Here is a 22,991-nt window from a genome sequence, read left to right on the forward strand (position 1 = left end):
AGGGGGGGGCCAATGGGGACAGGCGGCGGGGGCGGGACGACGGAGGAGGATAAAGCGGCGACTGAGGCAGCTTCATTGTTGTGAAGAGTCTTAAAGGGGCCGCATCACCCGGCCGGCCCGGCGCGGGGCGGGGGTGGGTGCGGCTGGGGTCCCGGGACAGCCGAGCGCCGAAGACGAACTGGAAGGCGGGTAGAGGGCGCGGGAGCTGGCGACGCAAATCGGGCATCGGACTGACCCCCCAACAGGCCCCGCCCCGGCCCCGGCCCGGTCGATGGACCCCCCCACGGCCAAACGGAGCCGGGGCTGCCCCGCGGGACCCGAGGAGCGCGATGCCGGGGCCGGGGCCGTGCGCGGCCGGGGCCGGCCCGAGGCGCTGCTGGACCTCAGTGCCAAGCGAGTAGCCGAGACCTGGGCCTTCGAGCAGGTGACGAGGGGTGGGGGGAGGGACGCACCCCCAACCCCTTATCTGACTAGCCTTCTCCTCCCCTGCCCAACCCCCAGCCTCCGGACCTTCCCGCATACGAGACACTCCCAGAGATCCCCTCCAGGATCCTTAAGTCCGCCCCGAAACACCCTCTCATCCTCCCATTTCACTCCTTCAAGCCCTGTGACCCACCCCCATTCCTCCTGCCATCGCAGCCCTCCAGCCCACAGGACACAGGGATGTCCTCAGCGCCCTAGATCCTAGCTCAGGACACTTCCTTCTCCTCCTGCCCCGGGGTCCTCGCACAACCCTGGTTACCCTCTTTTCCCACCTCAATCTCAGCTCTCAGGACACCCCATTCAATCTTCACTCCTCTTTCCAACTCCTACAAGCCACCCCGACTTGGAGGACACCCCCATCTCATCCCCTGGAGACTCCAGATTTCTGCCCCACACCTCCAGTAAAGAACTCCCCCATTTCTACAGACCCCAGCCCCAAGATACTCCTTTCTGTCCCCGATCTGTGCTCCAGAGCCCTTGTCCCCTGGGGAATCCCCCTCCTGCTCCAGATCCTTCCCTAGAGTCCTGCTTCCCTCCCTCAATACTTCTGGGACCACCTCCCAGCTGGGGCTGCCCAGCCCCTCCAATGTCAGGGTACCCTCCCACATTCCCCTATTTCCCCAGTGCTCACCCTCCCTCTGTCCCCCAGCCATTCTAGTCCTTCGATAGGTCAGCAGCAAGGGCAAGGCCTGGGTCATAGTACCTGTACAGGTGCACCTGGACCTCTGTTAGTTTCTGGGGGTTCTACCACGATGCCCCAGAGCTGGGGTAGTTAGAGTCCCCTTTTCCAGCCCCAGAATGGGCCTCTGAAGAGTGGAGATGTGGCCGGGCTCTGAGCAATCCCTCTGCAGTCCCATAGGCTCTGTCCTCTATCTGGCTTTGGGGGGTGTTCTTTGCTCCCTGGCCTGTCCAGAGTTAGGAAGTCTGCCGGGACTGATGAGTCTGAGCCAAGTGTGGATGGGACAAGCTCTGATTCATGGCCTGGAAAATCCCTCCTTAGTCATCTGCCAACTGTCCCTGAGACCTGAGCCAGTCACTGGTCCTCCCACTTCCCCCCAGAAACCCAGGACTGGGAGCTCTGGGAGGTCACTGCCCCTTTATCGTGCATGAGATACCCAGCATAATCCTGAAACCATCTCTGGTGGTTCCCGTGTGCCTGCCCTGACCAGGCCTGGTGCTAGGAAAGCTCTTGCCCCTCAGAAGCTCCTGGAATCCTCTGCAGCCCTTTGGAGTTGTTGTTCTCCCTCCCACTTTGAGGAAATTGGAGCACAGAGAGGTTGAGAAACTTGCCTAAGGTCACTCAGCCAGGGAGTAGCAAGCTCAGATTGGAACATTGGTTCAACCAGCTTGATTTGCTGCCCAAAGCCCACAGGGGTGGTGAGGACGCCCCTCCCTTCCTGCAGGCCCTTGGAAGCTGAGAACGGAGCCTTTCTTGGGACTCGGAGCTCGCCAGCTGCAAGACTGAGCAAGTGCATTCACCCCACTTCTGAGCCTCCGAATGTCCGGGCTGCAAAATAGGATGAGAACTAGTATTACTGAGATGTTGCCATGAAAATTATGGGGAATCACATACACAAAGCATTTAGCATAGTGTAGGCTGAGAATATGGAGGCCTGATCACTATTCTTATCACTGTTGTCTCCCTTTCTCCTGCCCCTTCAAAGCCTGGGAGGGGAGACTACATTACATCAGGACCTGGGATCTGACATGGGGTGGGGGGAAGTAGCAGAAAGTTCTAGAACACGAAGTACAGGCCAGGTGTTATTGCAAGCTCGATACTCAGGAGGTGGGTGCTGTTAACATCCCCACCTCACACTTGAGAAAACAAGCTCAGAGAGGCCAAGTGACTTGCCCAGAGTCACACTGCTCGTAAGTGGCAAAGCCAGGATTCAAGCTGGGTTTCTAACCTACCGACCTTCCCGCAGGTGGAGGAGCGGTTCTCCCGGGTGCCAGAGCCGGTCCAGAAGCGCATTGTGTTCTGGTCATTCCCACGCAGTGAACGGGAGATCTGTATGTACTCTTCCCTGGGCTACCAGCCCCCAGAGGGCGAGCACGACGCCCGCGTGCCCTTCACCCGCGGGCTGCACCTGCTGCAGAGTGGGGCCGTAGACCGCGTGCTGCAAGTGGGTGAGTGCTCGCCCCCATCCCTGCCAGGGAGGCCAGGGGGTCCAGCACAGGCAGGGAGGGAAAGAGAGGGAGAGGGGCCTGGGCCGAGGCAAGGGGACATTCCAGACCACTGGCTTTGATGCCCAGAGAGGGTTTTACAAGATATTCTGAGCTTAGGGTCGGGGATCTGCCTAGACCCCAGGTAGGGGGCTTAGACGGGGCTGGGGGGAAGGATGGTGAACCAGAAAGCAGGGCGGAGGGGAGGTCCCAGAATTTAGGCAGCAGGGACCAGCTAAGGATGGAGGACTGAGGCTATTTCCAGATCCTAGGTGGAGGACCACTGTGGGGGTTGGATCCTGATTCTGAGCTAAGGGCAAAGGTGGTCCTCAGACAGCTTGACTGGTGGGCGGGAGAAGAGGTGGGGACACAGGGAGGAGGGCTGGTCTGGGGCAATGCCGAGGAGCCATTTGCAAACCAGAAGTGAGACCAGGTTTCAGACCTCAGGCAGAGGGACCCAGTGATGCTGTGGGGCCGAGGTTTCAAGCCTGAGGTGAGAAGTAGTCTAGACCTCAGGCAGAAGGACTAGACTACTAGAAATTGGGATCAGACGTTTAGGGATGGTCTTACATCTAAGGCAATGAGGCTTAGGTGGGAGACTTGAGTAGAAGTTTAAGATCAGCTGTGAGGGGTGGTCTTAGACCTCAGGCAGTGGAGTCCAGTGAGGGAGGGTAGGGGCCAGAAGTTTGGAACTAAAGGTGAAAGAAGATTCTAGACCTCAGGGAGTGGGGCTCAGAAGAGGGCAAGTGGAGGTTGAGCCCGAAAGCAAGTAAGCCCAGGAACACTTCACCTCTTAGCTGGAGGCAGGGGCTTGGCTAGGATGACCCTCCCTGAACCCTGTCAGCCTGGGGCCCCCCTTGCCTGGACATGGCCCAGCCCGCCACAGGCTTGGCCATTTTCGGCCGGTATGAGGAAGCCGCCGTCTCTCTGTGTGACGCAGCCAGGGCCAGCTGGGGCCTGAGCTGCCCAACCAGTTGGATAAGCCTGGCATCTGGGCTCCCCAGGGGCCAGGGTGGGGCAGGGGGTGATGGGGTAGCCTGGCCCCCTCGGCTGCCACATCAGCCCCTCACCCCCAAGTGTCACAGGCCTTGGGCATCTTCCCAGGAAGTTACAGGGATCCTGGAGCCCAGGCTGTATCCACAGTAACCCAAGGGCTGAGAAAACCACCTTCAGCATCATCACTATAATGTTCTTCAGAATTAGAACAGGAGCAAGCATTTATTTAGGACTTACTGTATGCCTACAGGGTTCTAAGCACTTACCAAATATTAGCTCATTGAATCCTCTTCAAAACACATGAAGAAGAGGTCACTACCCGTTCCCATTGGACAGAGAGGTTAAGTGGCTTGCGCTAATTACTCCATGGAACTGGCACCTGGGTCTGGCTATGTGCCGTGGTCGAGCACCGCTATCCGGGGGTGACCCAGCAGCGGCTGGCCTGGCTTTGGTCTTAGGGTTCCATCTGAGCGGAAACATCCGGGAGCTGGGGGGCCCTGGAGAGCCCGAGCGCCTCTACCACGTCTCCATCAGCTTTGACCGCTGCAAGATCACGTCGGTGAGCTGCGGCTGTGACAACCGTGACCTCTTCTACTGTGCACACGTGGTGGCTCTGTCTCTGTACCGCATTCGACATGCGCGCCAGGTGGAGCTGCGGCTGCCCATCTCTGAGACGCTGTCCCAGATGAACAGAGACCAGCTGCAGAAGTTCGTACAGTACCTCATCAGCGCCCACCACACCGAGGTGCTGCCCACCGCCCAGCGCCTGGCTGACGAGATCCTCCTGCTGGGCTCCGAGATCAACCTGGTGCATGGTGAGGGCACCCGGGGGCCCAAGGGGGGCAGCTTCCGTCTTGGAATCCTCAGGTCCCCTGGATCCTTGAGCCGGGGTAGGGAGAGCACCGCAGCCTGAAGTCAAGGTCACACACCTACTAAGTGGCAGATCCTGGATCTGACCTGGCCCCGGGAACGGGGAGCTTCAGCCCAAAGGTGGGGGTGCCCCAAGAGCACAAGAGCCGCCTGAGCGTGGGTGGGTGGAGGGCATGAAGGGTATGTGTGGACGTTTGTGGGTGTCGGGTGGGGGATGGGTGGGGGATAGACCTGGAGGTGTTGCGAGCTCTGGGGAGGGTTTGGAGAGAAGAGAGGCTGTGGGAGGATGGAGGGTGGGGGGATGGATGAGGGGATGGATAACAGGATGGCCGTGGGTGGGTGATGGGATATGGGGTGACCTGCAGGTGTGAAAAAGCGGATGGGGTGAGTGGACAGACGGTTAAGTAGGATGGTAGGTGAACGCGGAGCTGCCGGGACTGACGGCCTCCGCGGGGTCAGGTGGGAGGGGCTTTGATTGGGATCAAGGTGGACTGATGGGGGTGGGCAGAGGGCGTAGAGTGAGATTGGAAACCCCAGCCTCACTTTCCCGCCCTCCCCGCAGGTGCCCCAGACCCCACCGCGGGTGCAGGCATCGAGGATGCCAACTGCTGGCACCTGGACGAGGAGCAGATCCAGGAGCAGGTGAAGCAGCTGCTGTCCAACGGCGGCTACTACGGCGCCAGCCAGCAGCTGCGCTCCATGTTCTGCAAGGTGCCGCGGGGCCCAGCGGGCGCGTGGGCGGGCAGGGGACCGAGGGCTCTGGCCGCTGCGCCCCGCCCCCTCCTCACCGCCGGTCCCTGCCCTCATCCTGGCACAGGTGCGGGAGATGCTGCGGATGCGGGACTCCAACGGGGCACGCATGCTGATCCTCATGACGGAGCAGTTCCTGCAGGACCCGCGCCTGGCCCTGTGGCGGCAGCAGGGCGCGGGCATGACCGACAAATGCCGGCAGCTGTGGGACGAGCTGGGTAAGGCCTGGCCGGGGGAGGCCGGGGGTGCACAGCGGGGCTTCGGGGCCCCAGCGGGCTCTGGCTGCCAGGTCAGGCTCACCCCGCCATTAGCGTGCGGCCCCTGAATCCCTTCCATGTTCACTAGCACCTGTGATTCGGGAGGCACTGTACGGGTGCAGGGCTGGGCAGGAAACAAGGGGCTGAACCCCTGTACTCCTGAAGCTGACACCTGTTGGGGAGACAAAGAAATACTATAGACGCATTAGTCCTTTTCCTCTTTTTTTTTATTTTTTAAGATTTCATTTAGGGACTCCTGGGTGGCTCAGCTGGTTGAGCATCTGCCTTCAGCTTGGGTCACGATCCTGGGGTCCTGGGACTGGGATCATGCCCCACATTGGGCTCTCTACTTAGTGGGGAGCCTGCTTCTCCCTTTGCCTGCCTCTCCCCCTGCTCATGCTCTCTCTTCCTCTCTCTCTCAAATAAATATTAAAACAATAATAAAAAAGATTTTATTTGAGAAAGAGATAGCGAGAGGCACAAGCAGTGGGGGAGAGGGAGAAGCAGGCTCCCCACTGAGCCGGAAGCCCGACATGGGGCTTGATCCCAGGACCCCGGGGATCATGACCCGAGCAGAAGGCAGACACCCAATGACTGAGCCACCCAGGCTCCCGGCATTAGTCCTTTTCTGTAAGGGCCGGCAGCCTTTGGCTTTGTAGGCCACTGGTCTCTGTCACGGCTTCTCGATCCTGCCCATTGCCATGGAAGAGTAGCCACAGACATGCCACCAGATGGGCACGGCAGCACCCCATACAGTTTTACTTACAGACACTATTGATGGGAAGTTCACATAATTTTCACAAGTCACAAAATATTCCTCAGATATATTCCCCCCCGCCATTTAAGAAATGGAAGAGTAAATCTTAGCTCGCAGGCCATTCAAAACCAGGTGGCAACAGCAAGCGGAGTCTGATGAACTGGGTTCAAATCCTGACTTCCCACTTCACAGCTGTGTGATGTTGAGCAACTGCTTCTACCTCTCTGTGCTATAATGGGAAGAGATTATCAGTTGCAATCTCAGAGGCTCGAGATGAGGGCTAAGCAGAGACCAGTGCCCAGCACACAGTAGGCTACTGTTGGCATGAATGTCTAGCCTCCCTCATGCCCACGTTTACCGGCTGCCCTCTGTCCCTAGGGGCCCTGTGGGTGTGTGTTGTCCTGAGCCCCCACTGCAAACCAGAGGAGCGGGTGAGCTGGCTCCAGCTGCTTGGCAAGTGGGACAAGCTGGACGTGTGCCCGCTGGAAGAGGGCAACTACTCCTTCAATGGGCCCAGCCTGCAGCCCAGCGTGGCCCTCAGCCCAGGTAGGAGAGGGGCCCTTGGCCCTTGTCTGTCCTCCCCACCAGGACGGAGTGAGGGCCCAGGCAGGGGCGGCGGGCAATTGGAGGCACATGAAGTGAAATGCTTAAGACGCTGGTCGTTCTGGGCTGGTCTCCTGACTTGGCCTCCTCCTGGCCAGCAAGGTCAGGGGCAGGGGTGACTGAGCGAAAAGGAAAAAGATACTGAGAAGAGAGAGGCAGAGATGGAGGGAGGGGGGAGAGGAGTGAGAGATGGGGTGGGGGGAGGAAAAGAGGAATGAAGTCTGGGGAGGGGCAGGGTGGGCAGACATGGACAGTTCGTCAACCTCCATAGTCCATTGGCATGAAGGGATTTAATAGTTTCCCCGACACACGCACGCATACACACACACACATATAACACACACACGTTTAAAGGGCTATTTAAAGGATTTGGGGAGTGGTGCCTGGGTGGCTCAGTCGGTTAGGCATTTGCCTTCGGGTTGGGTCATGATTCTGGGATCCTGAGATGGAGCCCCATGTCAGACTCCCTGCTCAGTGGGGAACCTGCTTCTCCCTCTCCCTCTGCCTGCCGCTCCCCCTGCTTGTGCTCTCCCTCCCTCTCTCTGTCAAAGAGGTGAATGAAATCTAAAAAATTAATTAATTAAAAAATAAAGGATTTGGGGAGATGACACACCCCCATCACTGTGCCCACAAACTAGTACCAAGCTGGCTTCAGCCTGAATGCCAGGGCCCCCTTACCAGGCCATGTGGGTGCCCCTCCTGCAGGTCCGGAGGAGGAGGAGGAAGAGGAAGAGGTGGTGGCCGCAGGTTCCCGCCACACCGTCTTTGGCCGTGCCCTCCAGGCTGGGTCATTGCACTGGAGTGACGCCCACCTACAGCGGATCCTGGCCAGCGACTCCTACGGCCCCAGCCTCACAGGCACCATGGGCAGTGAAAAGCCAACCTTTGACCCCCAGGGCCGCCCACTATGGCTAGGTGAGCCCTTCCCCACGGCCTGTGCCCGAGTGGACACCCTGCGTGCCCACGGATACCCCCGCCAGGCCCTGCGGCTGGCAGGTGCCATCGTCAACACGCTCCGGCTGCAGCGACGGCATCAACTCGAGAGCTATAAGCAGCAGAAAAAAGGTGGGTGCCACAACTACCCTACTCCCCCTGGGCCATAGACACAGACGCTGACTGCTGGGAGCCATGGCACCCCTGACGTCTGTGGGTTCCGCTCGGGGTCCCACCATCTGGGAAAGCCAGGCCACCTGGGGGAATCTTGAGCAAAGAGAATTTAATACAGGAGATTGGGGGCTTATAAAAGTACCACAAGGGCTGCGGGATTGAAAGTCGGGGATGCCATTGCTCAAGAACCTGAATTTCAGAAGCACACGGATTGCAGCAAACTGCTGACCGTGAGCTCAGCAGCCTGCAGCCCCTGCTGGGGGCCATTCCCAAGAGAGCACTCAGAACCTGCTGGCAAAGCCTCCTGTCTCTGCCCTGTGGACAGCTGCACACCTGCTCATGGCGGCTACAGGAGAATCAGGGCTTCCTCCTGTCCTTGCCTCCGCCTCACCCAAAGGAGCCTGGGACTTGTAGTTTCTAAGCTTCCAGCCTCTGTGCTATGGAGCTGGTGCCAGTTACAAGTCTTTCAGGAACAGGGACCCAGTGTGGCCAGATCTTCCAATTTTTCAGGACAGGCCAGAAATCTGCATTATGTGATTGCAATTTACTGATATTTAAACATGGGAAACAAATTCAAATTTGCATTGGGGGAAAAAAAAGCCACACTGTATGGGCTAAAAAAAAGAACATGTTTGTTGATGAGCTATGGGGAGGCAGGAGAGAGGCCACCAGTTTTGTTGTCTGGGTAATAGGTATGTTATCAGGAAATTGAGCCCCAGGTGTCATGGAACTCTGGGGTAACTGTGACCCCAGAAGAGTACTGCCCCAGCCTAGAGGCACAGGGAGAGCTTCACAGAGCAGGTGAGAGCTATGCTGAGATCTTACAGATGTATAGGAGTTTCCCAGGAGAAGGGGAGGGAGGAACAGTGTTCTAGGTAGAAGGAACAGCAGGGGCAGGAGCCCAGAGGCAGGAGAGAGCTAGGCTCATGGGAGGAGATTGGAGAATGGGGCTTTCAGATGGGGTGGGTGGCCACATGGGGGCCTGAAAGCCAGTTAGGCTCAAGAGAGGTGGGAGCTAGGAGAAAGATGGTGGATGTTTTTGAAAGCGTGCAGTTTCACCCATGTGTCCCTGCCAGGCTGGGGTCTGGCTGTGGGACAGGAGGCCAAGGCTGTGGAGGTGAGGGCTGCTACAGAGCTCACGGGCAGACAGGATGGCTCACAGTCGACCAGGTAGTGGGCAGGCACTGGGAGGCTAGGCTGGGGGTTCAAGGAGAGAAGGCCCCCTACCTAGACTTGTGGAGGGTAGGCATTGAGCCCCTCATACTGCCTGCAGAGCTGCTGCAGAAAGGTAACACCTGCATCACCAACACGGAAGGATGGGTAGGCCACCCACTGGACCCCATCGGCTGCCTCTGCAGGGCCCTCCTGGAAGCCTGCCGCCTGGAGGAGGAGACCCTTGCTCTTTACCCAGGTACCCACACTGGGGCCCCTGGGAAGAAATGGGACATTTCCCCTTCCCCCTCCCCAGCCCAGTATCCCAAGAAAGTGGGGCCACACTCCTATCCTTGGTCAGGTCTCTACACTTGGCCACATGCCCTGGCCAGTGCCAGGAGCCAACAGACTTCGCTTCTGAAAGCGAGGCCACCGCAGACCCACCTATCTGCTGGTAGAAGGTGTCTGGTCAGTGCTGGGATCTGCTGGGTTCCCCCACATAAGCCCAACGCCCCCCAGTCCCCATGTTTGAATTGAAGAGCCCCTGGGGTCCCCAGAAGGGGGGCACCCCCCTTCAGCAGCCCTGGTACCCATTTCCCACAGACTCTGGCCCCGAGAAGCGGAAGGCGGCCTACCAGCATGTGCCGGTGCCTGGGAGCCCCGGGGAGTCTTACTTGGCGTTGGCCCTTGAGGTGGCACTGCTGGGCCTGGGGCAGCAGCGGGCCCTGCCAGAGGGACTGTACGCCCAAGACAAGGTGGTGCGCAGCGAGGAGCAGCTGCTGGCCCTGCTGGAGGAGGTGGAGCTGGACGAGCGACTGGTGCAGGTGCTGCGCAAGCAGGCGGGGCTGCTGCTGGAAGGTGAGGCCCCGCCCCCAGATGGGGAGGGGAGGGGCCCTGTCCCCTGTTCTCCAGTGGCCCCGCGGCTGCTGGATCAGGAGGCCTCGTCTCCTGGCCCTTACAGTTCGCTGCTACCTTGGCGGTACCTAAAAGGTGAGCCAGCCCTTAGCTCCGCTCCCTGGAAAGTGCTGGCCTGGGGAGGAGGCCCCGCCCCTTGACCCCGCCACTGGCATCAAGGGGCCTGGTCCTTGTGAGGCCCCAACCCTGGAGCAGGTGTAGCCCCACCCCCACCTTCCGGCTCCGCCTTGTTTCTGTGTCCTGCCCCCCACGAGGGGGTTCCCGGGTCTCCTCTTCAGATTTTGCCCTTCTCTTCTGTCTCAGTCCTGCACTACCTCCCGCACCCCGCCAACCCCTAGCCCCAGCAGCTCTCTCCCGAGCAAGTCCCTCCCCTCCTCAGAGCCTGGGAGGTGAGGAAACCTGCGGATGGGGTGGAGATGAGCCCTTGCCTGGGGTCTGAGCTCAGGATGCCCCTGCAGGGGGTCCCTTCAGCGGCTTCGGAGAGGTGCTGTTCCGGGAGAGCGTGCCCATGCACACCTGTGCCCGCTACCTGTTCACGGCGCTGCTGCCCCACGACCCCGACCTGGCCTACCGCCTCGCGCTGAGGGCCATGAGGTGAGAACGGGCTGCTGGGGACTCGGCCCAGGAGACTGGGCAGGATTGGAGTGTCGCCCTCAGAGCCCCCATCTGCCCGCCGGAAACTCACAAGCTCGTTAATTCCATCTCCCTCGGGCTGGCGTCCCCGTTTGCCCTGTGCTTTTTTTTTTTTTTTTTTTTTTTTTGTATTAAGTATACATGTGTATTTTTATTTCAAATTTGAGAGAGATCCACAGGGAATTCAGAATTCTTCTCCAAACATTGTCCCTGCTTACCAAATCTCTCTGGAGACAAGCCATGTCACCACTTTCTTCTTATCTATCCCACAAGAATCAAGATTTCTGCAAACCCATAATCTGGAAATTGAAGGCTGGTCTTCCTTTTACATCCATGATGCGTCCCATGTCTGTTCCTTGCTCCTTATTTTCAGTGAACTTGGCATCTTAAAGGTTTGGTAAGGACTGCTGTAAGGAGGTATCATAAAAGAATTGATTTAAAGTAGATAGACAGTTGACATATTTCCCAAAAAGTGTTGCTGGGAATAACCTTATCATTTCTCATGTGTACCAACTGACCACAGAAGCAGAATTCTTAAAGACCCTCTGGGTAGTACACTATGCCCAGCAAATAAGGTGAATTCTGTCCCCGTCTCTGATCCCATCATCTAGAGATGCTTAGTAGCAATTTAGCATGCATCTTTCCAGAATATTTGGAAAAAATAATCTGTGAAGAGCTGTGATTTCTAAGCCAGGAAATAGCACGTGACAGCCCCTGGGCCAGATGTGGCCTGCCACGTGTTAAACCCATGAGATCAGAATGGTTTTCACATTTTTAAGTGTTTGTAAATAAAAAGAATATTCTGTGACAGGTGGAAAGTCATATGAAACTCAGGGTTCAGTGTCGAGCAATAAAGTTTTATTGGCACACAGCCTCACTCATTCATTTAGGTATTGTCTGGGGCTACTTTTGTGTGGTGATGGCAGAGTTGAATGGTTGTGACAGGGACCAAATGGCCCCCCCATAGTGCCAAAAATATTGACTGTCTGAACCTGTGCAAAAAAGAAAAAAAAAAAAAATGGTCCTGATCCCTGGTCCAAATCCTCACATTACCTCATGTAATCTTTTTTTTCCCCTAAGATTTTATTTATCTATTTATTTGAGTGAGAGAAACCGAGAGAGAGAGAGAGCATGAGCAGGGCAGAGGCAGAGGGAGAAGCAGACTCCCCACGAGCAGGGAGCCCGACTCAGGATTCAATCCCAGGACCCTGGGATCATGACCTGAGCTGAAGGCAGATGCTTAACTGACTGAGCCACCCAGGCGCCCCTAAAGAACTTTCTAAATACAAAATACATGCATAGAGAGTGGCCCGTCTAGCAATATACCCCTAGTGGGCGTGTAGTCATTCCAAAAACATTTGCTGTCCATCTGCCCGCTGTGTACTAGACTTTGTTCTGGCTGCTGGAGATGCAGCAGTGAAGGGAATCGTCAGAAATGCCTGCCCTCATGGAGCAGACGTTTCAGTGAGGGAGATAGAATAATACATTATTTTAAATAAATATTAAATTAATAGGTAAATTATGTTGTGTGTCAGGTGGTGACCTATAGCAAAGAAGGCCTGGGAGAAGTTGGGAGTGGGAGTTTCACATGTAGGGGTCTCAAGGAAGAACCCACTGAAAATTATTTGAGTAAAGACTTGAGGGAAGTAAGGGACGCCGCGGGAGCTCAGTTTAAGTGTCTGCCTTCAGCTCAGGTCATGATCCCAGGGTCTGGGATAGAGTCTCGAAACCGGCCCCTTGCTTGGCAGGAAGTCTGCTTCTCCCTCTGTTGGCCACTCCCCCTGCTTGTGCACACACATACACCCCCACCTACCCTGACAAATAAATAAATAAAATCTTAAAAAAAAAAAGAGAGAGACTTGAAGGAGGTGAGGGAGATGCTGCAAGGATGTCTGGGAAAGAGTGTTCCTGACAGAGGGAACAGCATAGGCAAAGGTCCTGAGGTAGGACTCTGCTTGGTTGTATTTGAGGGGTATTGAGGGGAACAGCGGCTAGAGCAGAGTGAGAAAGGGAAGGGGGTCACTGAAGGACTACTGGAAGGCTGCATCAGGACATGGTCTCACATTTTTGACAGCCCTTGGTGCATGACTAGAGCATCGTTTATTTAATCAACCCCAAGTGATGTGCACCAACAGTACTCCAGTGAACATCTGGCACCCACATCCTCCATCATCCCGCATGCCTGTGGCTTTGCTGGCCCAAGCAGGGAGGCTCCAGTAGAGGCAGGAGGCCCTAGCCTCCTTTCACTGTGGGCTTGCTTCTCCCCCTTTGCCCCCACCAGGCTGCCTGTGCTGGAGACAGCGTTTCCTGCCGCAGAACCGCACCCCAGCCCGCTGGACTCCATCATGAGCAACCGCTTCCCCCGCTGGTTCATCCTCGGTCACCTGGAAACACGCCAGTGCGAGCTGGCCTCTGCCATGCTGACAGCCGCCAAGGGTGAGGACGGAAGCTGCCCCCATCCCCCCGCCATCCTCCTCTGCCTTCTCTTTCCTCCTTTCCCTCATCCCTTCCCTCTACTTTTTATCCTTTCATCAAATTCTCAGTTTTCCTTGAGCACTTTCTAGACAGACCAGGCACTATCCCAGGTGCTGAGGCGTGAACAATCCTGTTCTAGCGCCTTCAGTGTTCCATTGGCGGGGAGGACAGACAGACCTTAAGCAATGTCAGACACTTAGTGACGTCACACAATGAGCAAGAATGGAACCAGGGCTGCCTCGGGTGGGGAAAGCAAGCCAGTGCTTAAGCCGAGAGGGTGGAGCTCTTGCCTGCATCTGGTGTCCTCGTCACCTTGAGCCACCATAACAGCACTGCAGACCAGGTGGCTTCAGCAACAACTCCGGGGTCTGGGAGTCCGAGGTCAGGGTGCCGCATCATGGGTTCCCAGGGAGGACACTGTTCCTGGCTTGCACACGGGCCACCCTCCTGCCTGTGTCTTCACAAGGCGGAGAAAGAGACCGCTCCCGATTTCTTCCTCTTCTCAGGAGGACACTCACGCCTTTATGCTGGGGATGAGGGCTTCCCCAGGAATCTGGGGAGGGCTATGTCCAGGCAGAGGGAACAGCCAGTTCAAAGGCCCTGAGGCTGGACCATGCCTAGGATGTTTGAGGAACAGAGGAAGCCCATGTGGCTGAAGCAAAGTGACCAAACTGTAGCTTCTGGGCCAGCGATAATAGCAATAAAAGCTCACAGCTGTATAGCTCTTGTCCCGTAAAAGCCTTTCAGGTACGGGCTCACCGTGGCCCTGGGAGGCAGGTACGATTGCATTAGTATAACCCATTTTACAGATGGGGTGGCCGAGGCACAGAGAAGTCAAGTGACTTGCTGGGCGTCACATAGCTAGTGAATGGCGAGGTGGGGATTGAACCCTGGTGTTCTGGGTCCAGAATCACTGCCCTTGACCATTATGGGTCCCTAGCTGGCTTGCTCCCGCTGGGTGGTGGTGGGAGAGGAGAGGAGAGAGGGAGTGCCGAAAGTGGTCTGGATCTTCCCAGAGCCATTGCCAGCTGCCTCTGCCTCCTCACACAGGTACACCTGGGCAAACAGGTGGGCGAACAGGTTGGGCAGCAGCCGGGGCTGGTGTCCCGTGGGCCAACCCTGCCCTCTTCCCTCCCTCCACCCCAGGAGACCCCAAGTGGCTGCATGCCGTGCTGGGCTCCATCCAGCAGAACATCCACTCGCCAGCCCTGCTCTTCAAGCTGGCGCAGGACGCCTGCAAAACGGCCACCCCGGCCAGTGCGCCTCCCGACACCACGCTGCTGGGCATTGCGCTGGAACTGGGCCTGCAGGTGAGGGTCAGCAGGGGCGTGCTGCCTAAGGACAGGCCTGAACAGGTCCCAGGAATGAGGGACGGGGGTCACCAGTGGGGGACTCCCAGGGCAGAGTTGGAAGAGGAGCAGCCCCTCCTGGGGGCGTGGCTGAGGAGGGGGACGCCTGCCCGTGAGTGGGTGGGCCACAACAAGAAGCTGGGCCTAGGGTGCTGGCCTTGGTATGGGGCCTGGGGCTGCTGTGCCCACTGTTAGGGATCATGGTGGGGGCCGGGCCTGTAGGGGACCAGCTTAGAAGGAAAGGTTGCTGCTGAGGGGTGGGGCCAGGGGAGGGTCCTGAAAGCAGATGAGGTCTGTGGTTGAAAGTCCTTGAGGCAGGACCTGCGAGCTGGGGCCATCCCCAAGGGCCGGGCAAGGGCTGTCCTGCTGGGGCAAGTCAGAGGCCGGCATGGGTGCTGCTTGTAGGTGAGGAGTCACCTGCAGGGTGTGGGACCCGGAGGGGCGGGGCCTCAGACTGTGGCCAAGGTAAAGTAAGAATGGGAACAGTTTGGGGCAGGCTTGTGGGATGGGGTGGGGGTGGGGATACTTTCCCAGGGAGAACTGGCCAGCAGCAGGCCTGCAGAAGGCAGAATTAATCCTCAACAATCTGTAGGGGAGTGGAACTATTGGAGGGGGCATGAGGAGGTGACACGAGGGAGGGGACCCACTCCTTAGGAGTTTGCTGAAGGCAGAGTCCACCAGATAGGACCTGGAGGGAGGCAAACAAGGAGGGTGCTTATTGGGGGTAGAAACCGAAGAAGGTAGGGGCCTGTAGGGCAAGTTGCTTTGTTGGGGGCCGCAGAGGGGAATCTGCTGACATGAAGCAGGGCACTTTCCAGAGAGAAGGACAGGTTGGACTGCTGTCTGGGGTAGGCGCCACAGGGCCTGAGGGTAGCACTGGCAATGATAGCAGTAACAGTAACGGCTGGCAGGGGCTGAGCGCTTTCAAGCCACAGATATTGTGCAAGATCTTTTTTTTAATACAACTTTATTATTTATTTATTTTTTAAAGATGTGCTTATTAGAGAAAGCGAGCACGAGTGAGAGGGGCAGAGGGAGAAGGAGAGGGAGAAACAGATGCTCCGCTGAGCAGGGAGCCCAACGCAGGGCTCTATCCCAAGGCTCTGAGACCATTACCTGAGTTGAAGGCCACCGCTCAACCAACTGAGCCACCCAGGCGCCCCTGTGCAAAATCTTTACATGAAAATTTGCACTGAATTCTCAGAAGAGCGCCCCGCCCAAGGTAGAGGTTTTAAATGCCCATTTTACAGAAGAGGAAACTGAAGGCCCAGGAGGCGAGGTCGCTTGCCCAGATCACACGGCTTACTACCGAGTCAGCCCCCTCAGGATCCCTGATCCCCTTCGTAGGCCAGTGCGAGGTTTGGGGTGATCCCCTTCTCTCTCCCCTCCTGTGCCACAGGTGATGCGGATGACCTTGAACACCATGACCTGGCGGCGCCGGGAGATGGTGCGGTGGCTGGTCAGCTGTGCCACAGAGATCGGTGAGTTCCCAAGAAAACCTGCCGCCTGCGTCCCTGTGGAGGGAGAAGCAGAGCCTTTTCCCTGGCCCCAGCCCCAGCTCAGGGCTGCGCTGCTGGGCAGGCGGGCTGGGGATGGAGCTAGACAAAGGCCTGGGAGCTGGCCAAGCTGAAGCAGCTTAGAGAAGGGACAGGAGCCTGGAAGCATAGCCCCACGTGTGCTCTTCCTGCCCAGTCTGGCTGCCCCCTGCTTCTTTAGAAAGGTAGTTTCCTGCTTCCTTCGGAAGGGCAGTTTCTGTCAAGCTCGGGAGCAGAACCAGAGGGATCATGTCTTTAGCTCTGGCTGGTGGGGATGGTGGCGGAAGGGCAAACCCGAGCACATGGGGGAGCGGTCCCTGTCCTTCCTGGCCAGCTTTGCCCTCTTACATCCCCCAGGCCCACAAGCCCTGATGAATATCATGCAGAACTGGTATTCCTTATTCACACCGGTGGAGGCTGCCACCATCGTGGCGGTGACGGGCACCACGCACGCCACGCTGTCGCGGCTGCAGCTGGACACACCCCGGAGGGAGGAGCTCTGGGCCTGTGCACGCACCCTGGCCCTGCAGTGCGCCATGAAGGACCCGCAGAACTGCGCCCTGCCCGCGCTCACGCTGTGCGAGAAGAACCACGCGGCCTTCGAGGCCGCCTACCAGATTGTGCTGGACGCCGCGGCTGGCGGCCTGGGCCACGCCCACCTCTTCACGGTGGCCCGCTACATGGAGCACCGCGGCCTGCCGCTGCGGGCCTACAAGCTGGCCACGCTGGCCCTGGCACAGCTCAGCATCGCTTTCAACCAGGACAGCCACCCAGCCGTCAATGATGTGCTCTGGGCCTGCTCACTTAGCCACTCTCTGGGCCGGCATGAGCTCTCCGCCATCGTCCCCCTCATCATCCGCAGCATCCACTGCGCCCCCATGCTCTCCGACATCCTGCGCCGCTGGACCCTCTCGGCCCCCGGCCTGGGGCCGCTGGGGGCCCGCCGAGCCGCCAAGCCGCTGGGCGCCGACCGGGCGCCGCTCTGCCAGCTCCTGGATGCCGCGGTGGCCGCCTACATCGCCACCAGCCACTCCCGCCTCACGCACATCAGCCCGCGGCACTATGGCGACTTCATCGAGTTCCTGGGCCAGGCCCGTGAGACCTTCCTGCTGGCGCCTGACGGGCACCTGCAGTTTGCCCAATTCTTGGAGAACCTCAAACAGACCTACAAGGGCAAGAAGAAGCTCATGCTCTTGGTGCGGGAGCGCTTTGGCTGAGGGGCAGCCGGCAGCGGTGGGGACCTCCTCAGCCCCTGCTTCTGTGGCACCGGCTCTCCATCAGGGGCCTCAGCACTGGAGGCCCATGTGGCATTTCAGTATTAAGTCAGGGAAGGAGCCTGGCTGGAGCTAGGTGGTCTTGCCTGCCATCCCCTCAGGCCCTGCTGGAGGGAGGACATGGCAGGGGGTGGGGGGAGGTGACATCCTGCCACATGCGTGCCTAGGAGTCTTTAAGTGAGTGTTCGAGACGCAAGGATCAGAAGCCATACCACCACCCAGAGGCCTGGAAGGGGGTGTGTGCTTGGGCAGCTGGTTTGACCCCACCTTGAGCACCCCAAAAGCAATAGGCAACCTCTCCCTCCCCAAACTTGCAGGTCTGGCTTGGACTGGGGGTGGGGTTGGGGGCTACAAGGCAGGACTTTCCAGAAACTGGCTCTTAAAGTCAATGTAGCAGACCCTCCCCACACTCCACTCTGGGTGCCCAGGAGACTTGTGTTAGGGTGTCTAAATCTCCTTTTATACCCTCCCCTCACTGCCTCAGGGGCCCCATTTCGCAGCCCTATGCCCTCTCCAGGCTGCCCAGCTGGGACCGATGGCTCATCCCCACTGAAGGATTTAAAGAGGCCTCGGGCCTCAGCCACATACCTCACGCCCCGCCCCGTCCAGCCAGGACTCCCATTCCCGAGGATGCCAGGGTCCCAGGTTGGGCTCGAGGGATCACTACTGTCCCTCCTCCTACCTGCTAGTCACTGGACATACAACTCAGGAACTGAGCCAGGCTCACGCTGTCCTCCAAACCTGGTGTTGGAGGGAGACAAGCCCAGGAGAGCCAGGGACCCCCTCCCCACCCCCCAGATCTGGAAAGGAGAGAGGTTGGCATCTTGGCATTTTCTGGCTCTGGCTCTGCCTTTCTCCTCCTCCATGTCCCTGCTCTACCCCTTCATCTTACTCTCCCTTTCCATATTTCCCTCTATTTCGCCTTTCTGTTTGTGGCTCTGAATCTCTACTGCTCTCTCTCTCTTGGGTCTCCCTTGCCCCACCTTGGCCCAGGGAGGAGGAGGGAGAGGGTCCCACCCCAATCACCCCCTCTGTCTTCTCCTCTTGTAATTAAGGACAAAATCATGTCATTTTGTAACTTTTTTCTATTTATTGAACCTTATATTGTTTTTCCTTTTTCTTTTCTTTTTTTTTTTTTTTTTTTTTTTTTTTTAATACTGAACACTGCTTTTGAGATGGAGGGGTGTCTCCTCCCCCTGACCCCAGGCCAGGGCTCCCTGATCCCTCCACAGGAAATCTCCAGCCTTGCTTGCTCGGGGCACAACTTCAAGCTAGGGGTGGAAGGAGGGCAGACTGCTGGTTTCACCCAGGGGCTGGAATGTAGATACTATCAGGGCGAACCCCCAAGAGGAGTGCTTTATACTGGTCACCTGTGACAACGCCTGTCCCAACGGCCCTATGAGTCGGGAGGAATATCCTTCCATTTTACAGACGAGAAAACGGGGGTTCCAAAGTTTAAGGAAAGGGTACCCATTTTAGGAAGAGTCATAGCTTGATTAGGTACTATGCCGGCTGCCACTGACCCTGGCCACCTCAGGCTTTACGGCCCTTGCAGTGCTGGGAATGGCCACTAGAGGGTGCCCTGGCTCCAGACACCGCTCTTGGGGTTACTTGTCTCCCAAGCTGCTGAGTACGGGGCCGTGTCAGGTGCTGGGTGCACCTAGGTGGGGAAGACACACCCCCTCCTCCCACCCACACCCCCAACACACACAGATGGGAATCCTGGGCATGGTGGGCGGGCTCCGGCGTTGCCGCGATAGGAGGGTGGGCGTGGTCAGTGAGGGGCGCGGCCCGGGTGCGGCCCTGGATTCCTACACTGCGGAGGAGGCTTTCCCACCTAGAGGGAGCGGTGTGGTCTGGAAGACTGCAAAGAAGGCTCTTGGTTGGCTTCCTTCCCTGGCTCCCTGAGAAGCAGGACCTCCTTTCCGATCTGCCTGTCTTTGTAGAGTGACAGATGGGTGAACAAAGTGTGTCTGGGTCACTGTCAGGGCCGGGGCAGGCGAGGACAAGCTTCCCGGAGGGGCGGGGCACAGAGCGGTGCTAGGGAGCGCTGACCGCTAGAGGGCGACAAGGCCGCGCGTGCAGTCGTGGGCGGGGTTCGACAGTGCTGGGCACAGCGATTGGCTCGTGGCGACGCCCTCCGCCAAAGAGGGCCAATTGGAGACGGACTCCTCTCCCGCCCCTCACCGCCGTTCCCGCAGGTATGTGCTCGCGGACTCCAGCTGGCCAGCGTGCTTCTTTGCGCCGCCTGGAGGCCTGCTCGGGTAGAGGCGGCAGCCCCGGAGTGCTCAGCATTTCCTTCACCCTTTTAGTCTCAACTGCGGGCAGATGCCGTCCTCGGACTTGGCTCCCTCTCTTACTGTGCCCCTCAGCTCTCAAAGTTATCCGAAAATGTCCCTCTTGGGCCTGGGGATTTCTTCGTGACACATGCACGTCTCAAGCCCAGGTCCCTTGCCGGCATTCCCAGATACCAGCACCCCAGATCTTCCTGAGTTGTCCCTTATGTCTCAGCCACCTCCAAATATCACTAGCTCAAGATCCTCCGGTCCCAGTTATCTTTGAATGCCCAGTGTTTCCCTCATAGTCACCGCTGGCTGCCACCAAAGATTGGGTTCAATCCCCCCTCCACTGGCGCCAGGCACATTCAGGTCAATGCCCTGGGCTTGGGGCATTCCTCATAATGACCCCATCTAGGTCCTTCCCAGAACAGTGCTGCCTATCATCACAACAGCTCTGAAAGTCAGTCTTTCCGCTCCAGGGTTTCCCTCAGGGTCACCCCCTAATCCCTGGACACCCCTCAAGGTCACCTTTCCAGCCTACTCTGCCCATGTGACTAAATTGTGGCCTTCCTCGGAACAGCTGGGACAGGAATGGGAATCTGGGAGGTCAGGAGCTCAGGGTGCGGGGGGCCACCAACCCTCCCCACTCAAATTCCAACCCTCCCCACCCAAAAAGCCAAAACTGCAGGGATGGGAGGAAGGAGTAAGCCCCAAACACAAACTATCAGACCTTCAGGAATGATAGTTCAGCTTTTATTTAGTTGGACAACAGGAACCACACACAACACAGACCCTGCCCCTACCCTGGGTGGGACACGAACCCTGGGCCAGGCCTGACACCTTAGGGGGCTTCTCTCTGGTTCCCCAGTCTCACTCCAAAAAGAGCCCCATCCCATCTGATTCTGGACAGTCTCCTCCACTCTTAGTCACCCTGGCACCACCGGAGGACTGAAAAGTCCTGGTTATGTCCTTTCTGGGTTCACAGGCACCTTGCTCCCCTCCCCTCCCCTCCCCTCGTGCCAGGAGGGTGTCACGGCTCCTCCCTCCGAGTTTGGAAGCTGCAGGGTTCTGTGAGAAGGGGCCAGGCACACTCAGGTCAGGCCAGCCTGGTTCCGGAAGCTGGAGTTGGCATTTAACGGTCTGGGGGCCCAAGGCAGCTTCCTCTTGAGTAACAACTGGCTGCCGGGAAGGTACAGGCCTGGCCCATGCCCCACCAGGCTTGGGAGAGAAAGGCTCCAGGCTGGGAGTGTTGTTGGGGGGGTGGGGCGGGGTGCAGACACAGCTTTTCCTTTATTCGTGGAAAGGCCAACCTCCCCAGGAGTGCAGCCCAGCTGTAGGTATGATTACGCAGGGGGGAGGCCCTCCCCAAGCACAGAGCTGGAGGAGGGGGCCAACAGACAGCTGGGTCCACCTAGCCCATTCCAGGCTACCTCCCTCCCCAGGTCCCTCCTCCAGACACAGGTCTGGGTCTCCCCCCCGCCCCTACAGGCATCAGTCCACCCGAGGAAGGCAGGCGCCACAGACTCCAAGGGGGCTTGACTCCTGTTCCTGCTGAACTGAGCCAGTCTGCACAAATCAACTGTGTTTCAGCTCAGTAGGCACGGGAGGCAGAGCCCAGGGAGGCCCCGACAGCCAGCGGGACAGGCAGGCGCAGAGGCAGAGCCAGAGGAGGCGGGGTCCCGGGGGGCGGAACTTAGCCACTGTGAACACGACTTGCTGTGGACTCTGCTCACAAGCAGCTAAGCCCTGCTCCCCAGGCCAGACATGGACAGCAGGAGCCTCTCTGCCACCCAGCCCCAGTCCCGTCCCCGGGAAGGGTCCTCAGCGGTGGCGGCGGCGGTGGCAGCCCCAGAGGCAGGGCTCAGGGTCGGTTGGAAATCCCTGGCAATGTGATTTGAGACAGGCAGCAAATCCCATCCCCAGGAACCCCAGCCGGCCGTGGCACAGGGGTGGGGGGGCACCGGGTGGGGCCATCGACTGACACCTGGGGGAGAGAGAGCAAAGGAGGTAATGAGATTTGAAGACGGCTGTCCTCCAGGGCCCCACCTGCTGCTGCCCACTGAGGGAAGCCCTTCTCCCCACACGCAGCAGCAGCCGAAGGGAAACCTGTACCAGGCCGGGCTCCCCTGCCGCAGCCATGCCCGCAGTCCCAGAGGGAGAAAGGCCCAAAAGGATCCTGGAGGATCCCAAGGAGGCTGCAGGGACTCCCAGAGCCAGGTCCCCCCCTTTTCCCGTCCCCCCACCACCACCAGCAAGCCCTGGGCGGGCTAAATGGGGCCATGAGGAGAGGAAGTCGAGGGGGTGGCAGGCAGGCGGGTGAGGAAGTGATCTCACCCCAGCTGGCGCCACTTCCTAGAAGCCTGAAGGGCAGGAGGAAACCACCAGGGCCTGCCCCCCGCCCCGTGGCCCCGTCTCCTCAGTGGCCAGGCCTCAGCCCACACCCCACCAGAGCGGATGCCGGCAGTGAGTGTCCAGCTCTCGCCTTGGGCACACACATCCCCAAGCGCACCAGACCCAGGCTCAAAGTGCACGTACCCACTTAGCACTTTCCCAAATGCCCTCCAAGCCTCAGTTTCCCCATCTGTAAAACAAAGCCAAAGGCCCCAATTGCATAGCACAGGGAGGTTTCACCAAGAGTGTGTATGTCATTCAGCAAGTGCCTAGCACCAGGACCACCTTCCAGAAATTTCAGGAATCAGTGCAAAATGAAATCGTGGGGCTCCTTCTTCACAAGTTAAGAATGTCAAGACGCTGACAGCTGATCATTAATCCAAGCCTCAGGTCCTTCTGAGCAGGGGAGACCCTCTGAGCTGCACAGTCACAAGCCCATGAAGCCGCCTTATGTTCAGTAAATGGAGATCTCCTTAATGGCAAGAACCCTGTGGCTAGGACACCCCCAACTCTGGAGCCAGTCTGGGCAGATCTGAACCCCAGCTCTGTAGCTTTGTAGCTAGATGACTCCTAGAAATTCACTCTCTGGGCCTCCCCTTCCCGGTCCGCAAACCAGGGATGATGTCGTGGTAAGGATCTCAGAAGTGACACGTGTAATTAGGATGGGGCTATGCTGTCATCAGGCAGAAACAGAAAAGATGGTGGAAATGAGGACGCCGGATACGGGTGGGACCCTGGTGCCCAGAGGTGGGCACCAGGCACTCGCCGCTGGGAGACAGGTGGACAGAGATGTCCCGCTCTGTTCCCGGACCCATCCCTTGCACTCACACACAGACCCCAGCCACCCGCTTTCCTAGCAGGCCCCTGCCCAACCCTGTCCCCTCAGGGTCTGGGGGCACCAACCGGGAACAGACAAGGCCCTGCAGGGCGGCCGGCCTCCCTGGGCCGCCTCCGGAAGTGAGACAGCACATTCATGTCCCAGGGACGAGAACGGGAAGGGCG

At 58.3% G+C, this 22,991-nt stretch overlaps 1 protein-coding gene across 2 annotated transcripts; it reads left to right on the forward strand.

Annotated features, from left to right (window-relative positions):
- Positions 1–271: 271 nt before the first annotated feature.
- Positions 272–18,427, forward strand: ZSWIM4 (zinc finger SWIM-type containing 4). 2 transcript variants are annotated; one of them, XM_032835870.1, is made up of 14 exons: positions 272–424; positions 2,409–2,610; positions 4,101–4,457; positions 5,075–5,223; positions 5,330–5,480; positions 6,655–6,822; positions 7,585–7,944; positions 9,260–9,397; positions 9,742–9,996; positions 10,512–10,647; positions 12,968–13,122; positions 14,308–14,471; positions 15,910–15,991; positions 16,403–18,427. In XM_032835870.1, the coding sequence occupies exons 1-14, from the start codon at positions 272–274 to the stop codon at positions 17,260–17,262; spliced, it is 3,330 nt and encodes a 1,109-aa protein (XP_032691761.1). In that variant the 3' UTR covers positions 17,263–18,427. The 2 variants fall into 2 exon arrangements, with proteins under 2 accessions (XP_032691761.1, XP_032691762.1); XM_032835871.1 differs by lacking the exon at positions 272–424 and adding an exon at positions 1,294–1,952 and having other exon boundaries at positions 16,403–17,262.
- Positions 18,428–22,991: the final 4,564 nt, after the last annotated feature.

The sequence above is a fragment of the Lontra canadensis genome, unplaced genomic scaffold (genome assembly GCF_010015895.1).
Source record: "Lontra canadensis isolate GAN:19392208 unplaced genomic scaffold, GSC_riverotter_1.0 scaffold88, whole genome shotgun sequence".
Classification (NCBI taxonomy): Eukaryota; Metazoa; Chordata; class Mammalia; order Carnivora; family Mustelidae; genus Lontra; species Lontra canadensis.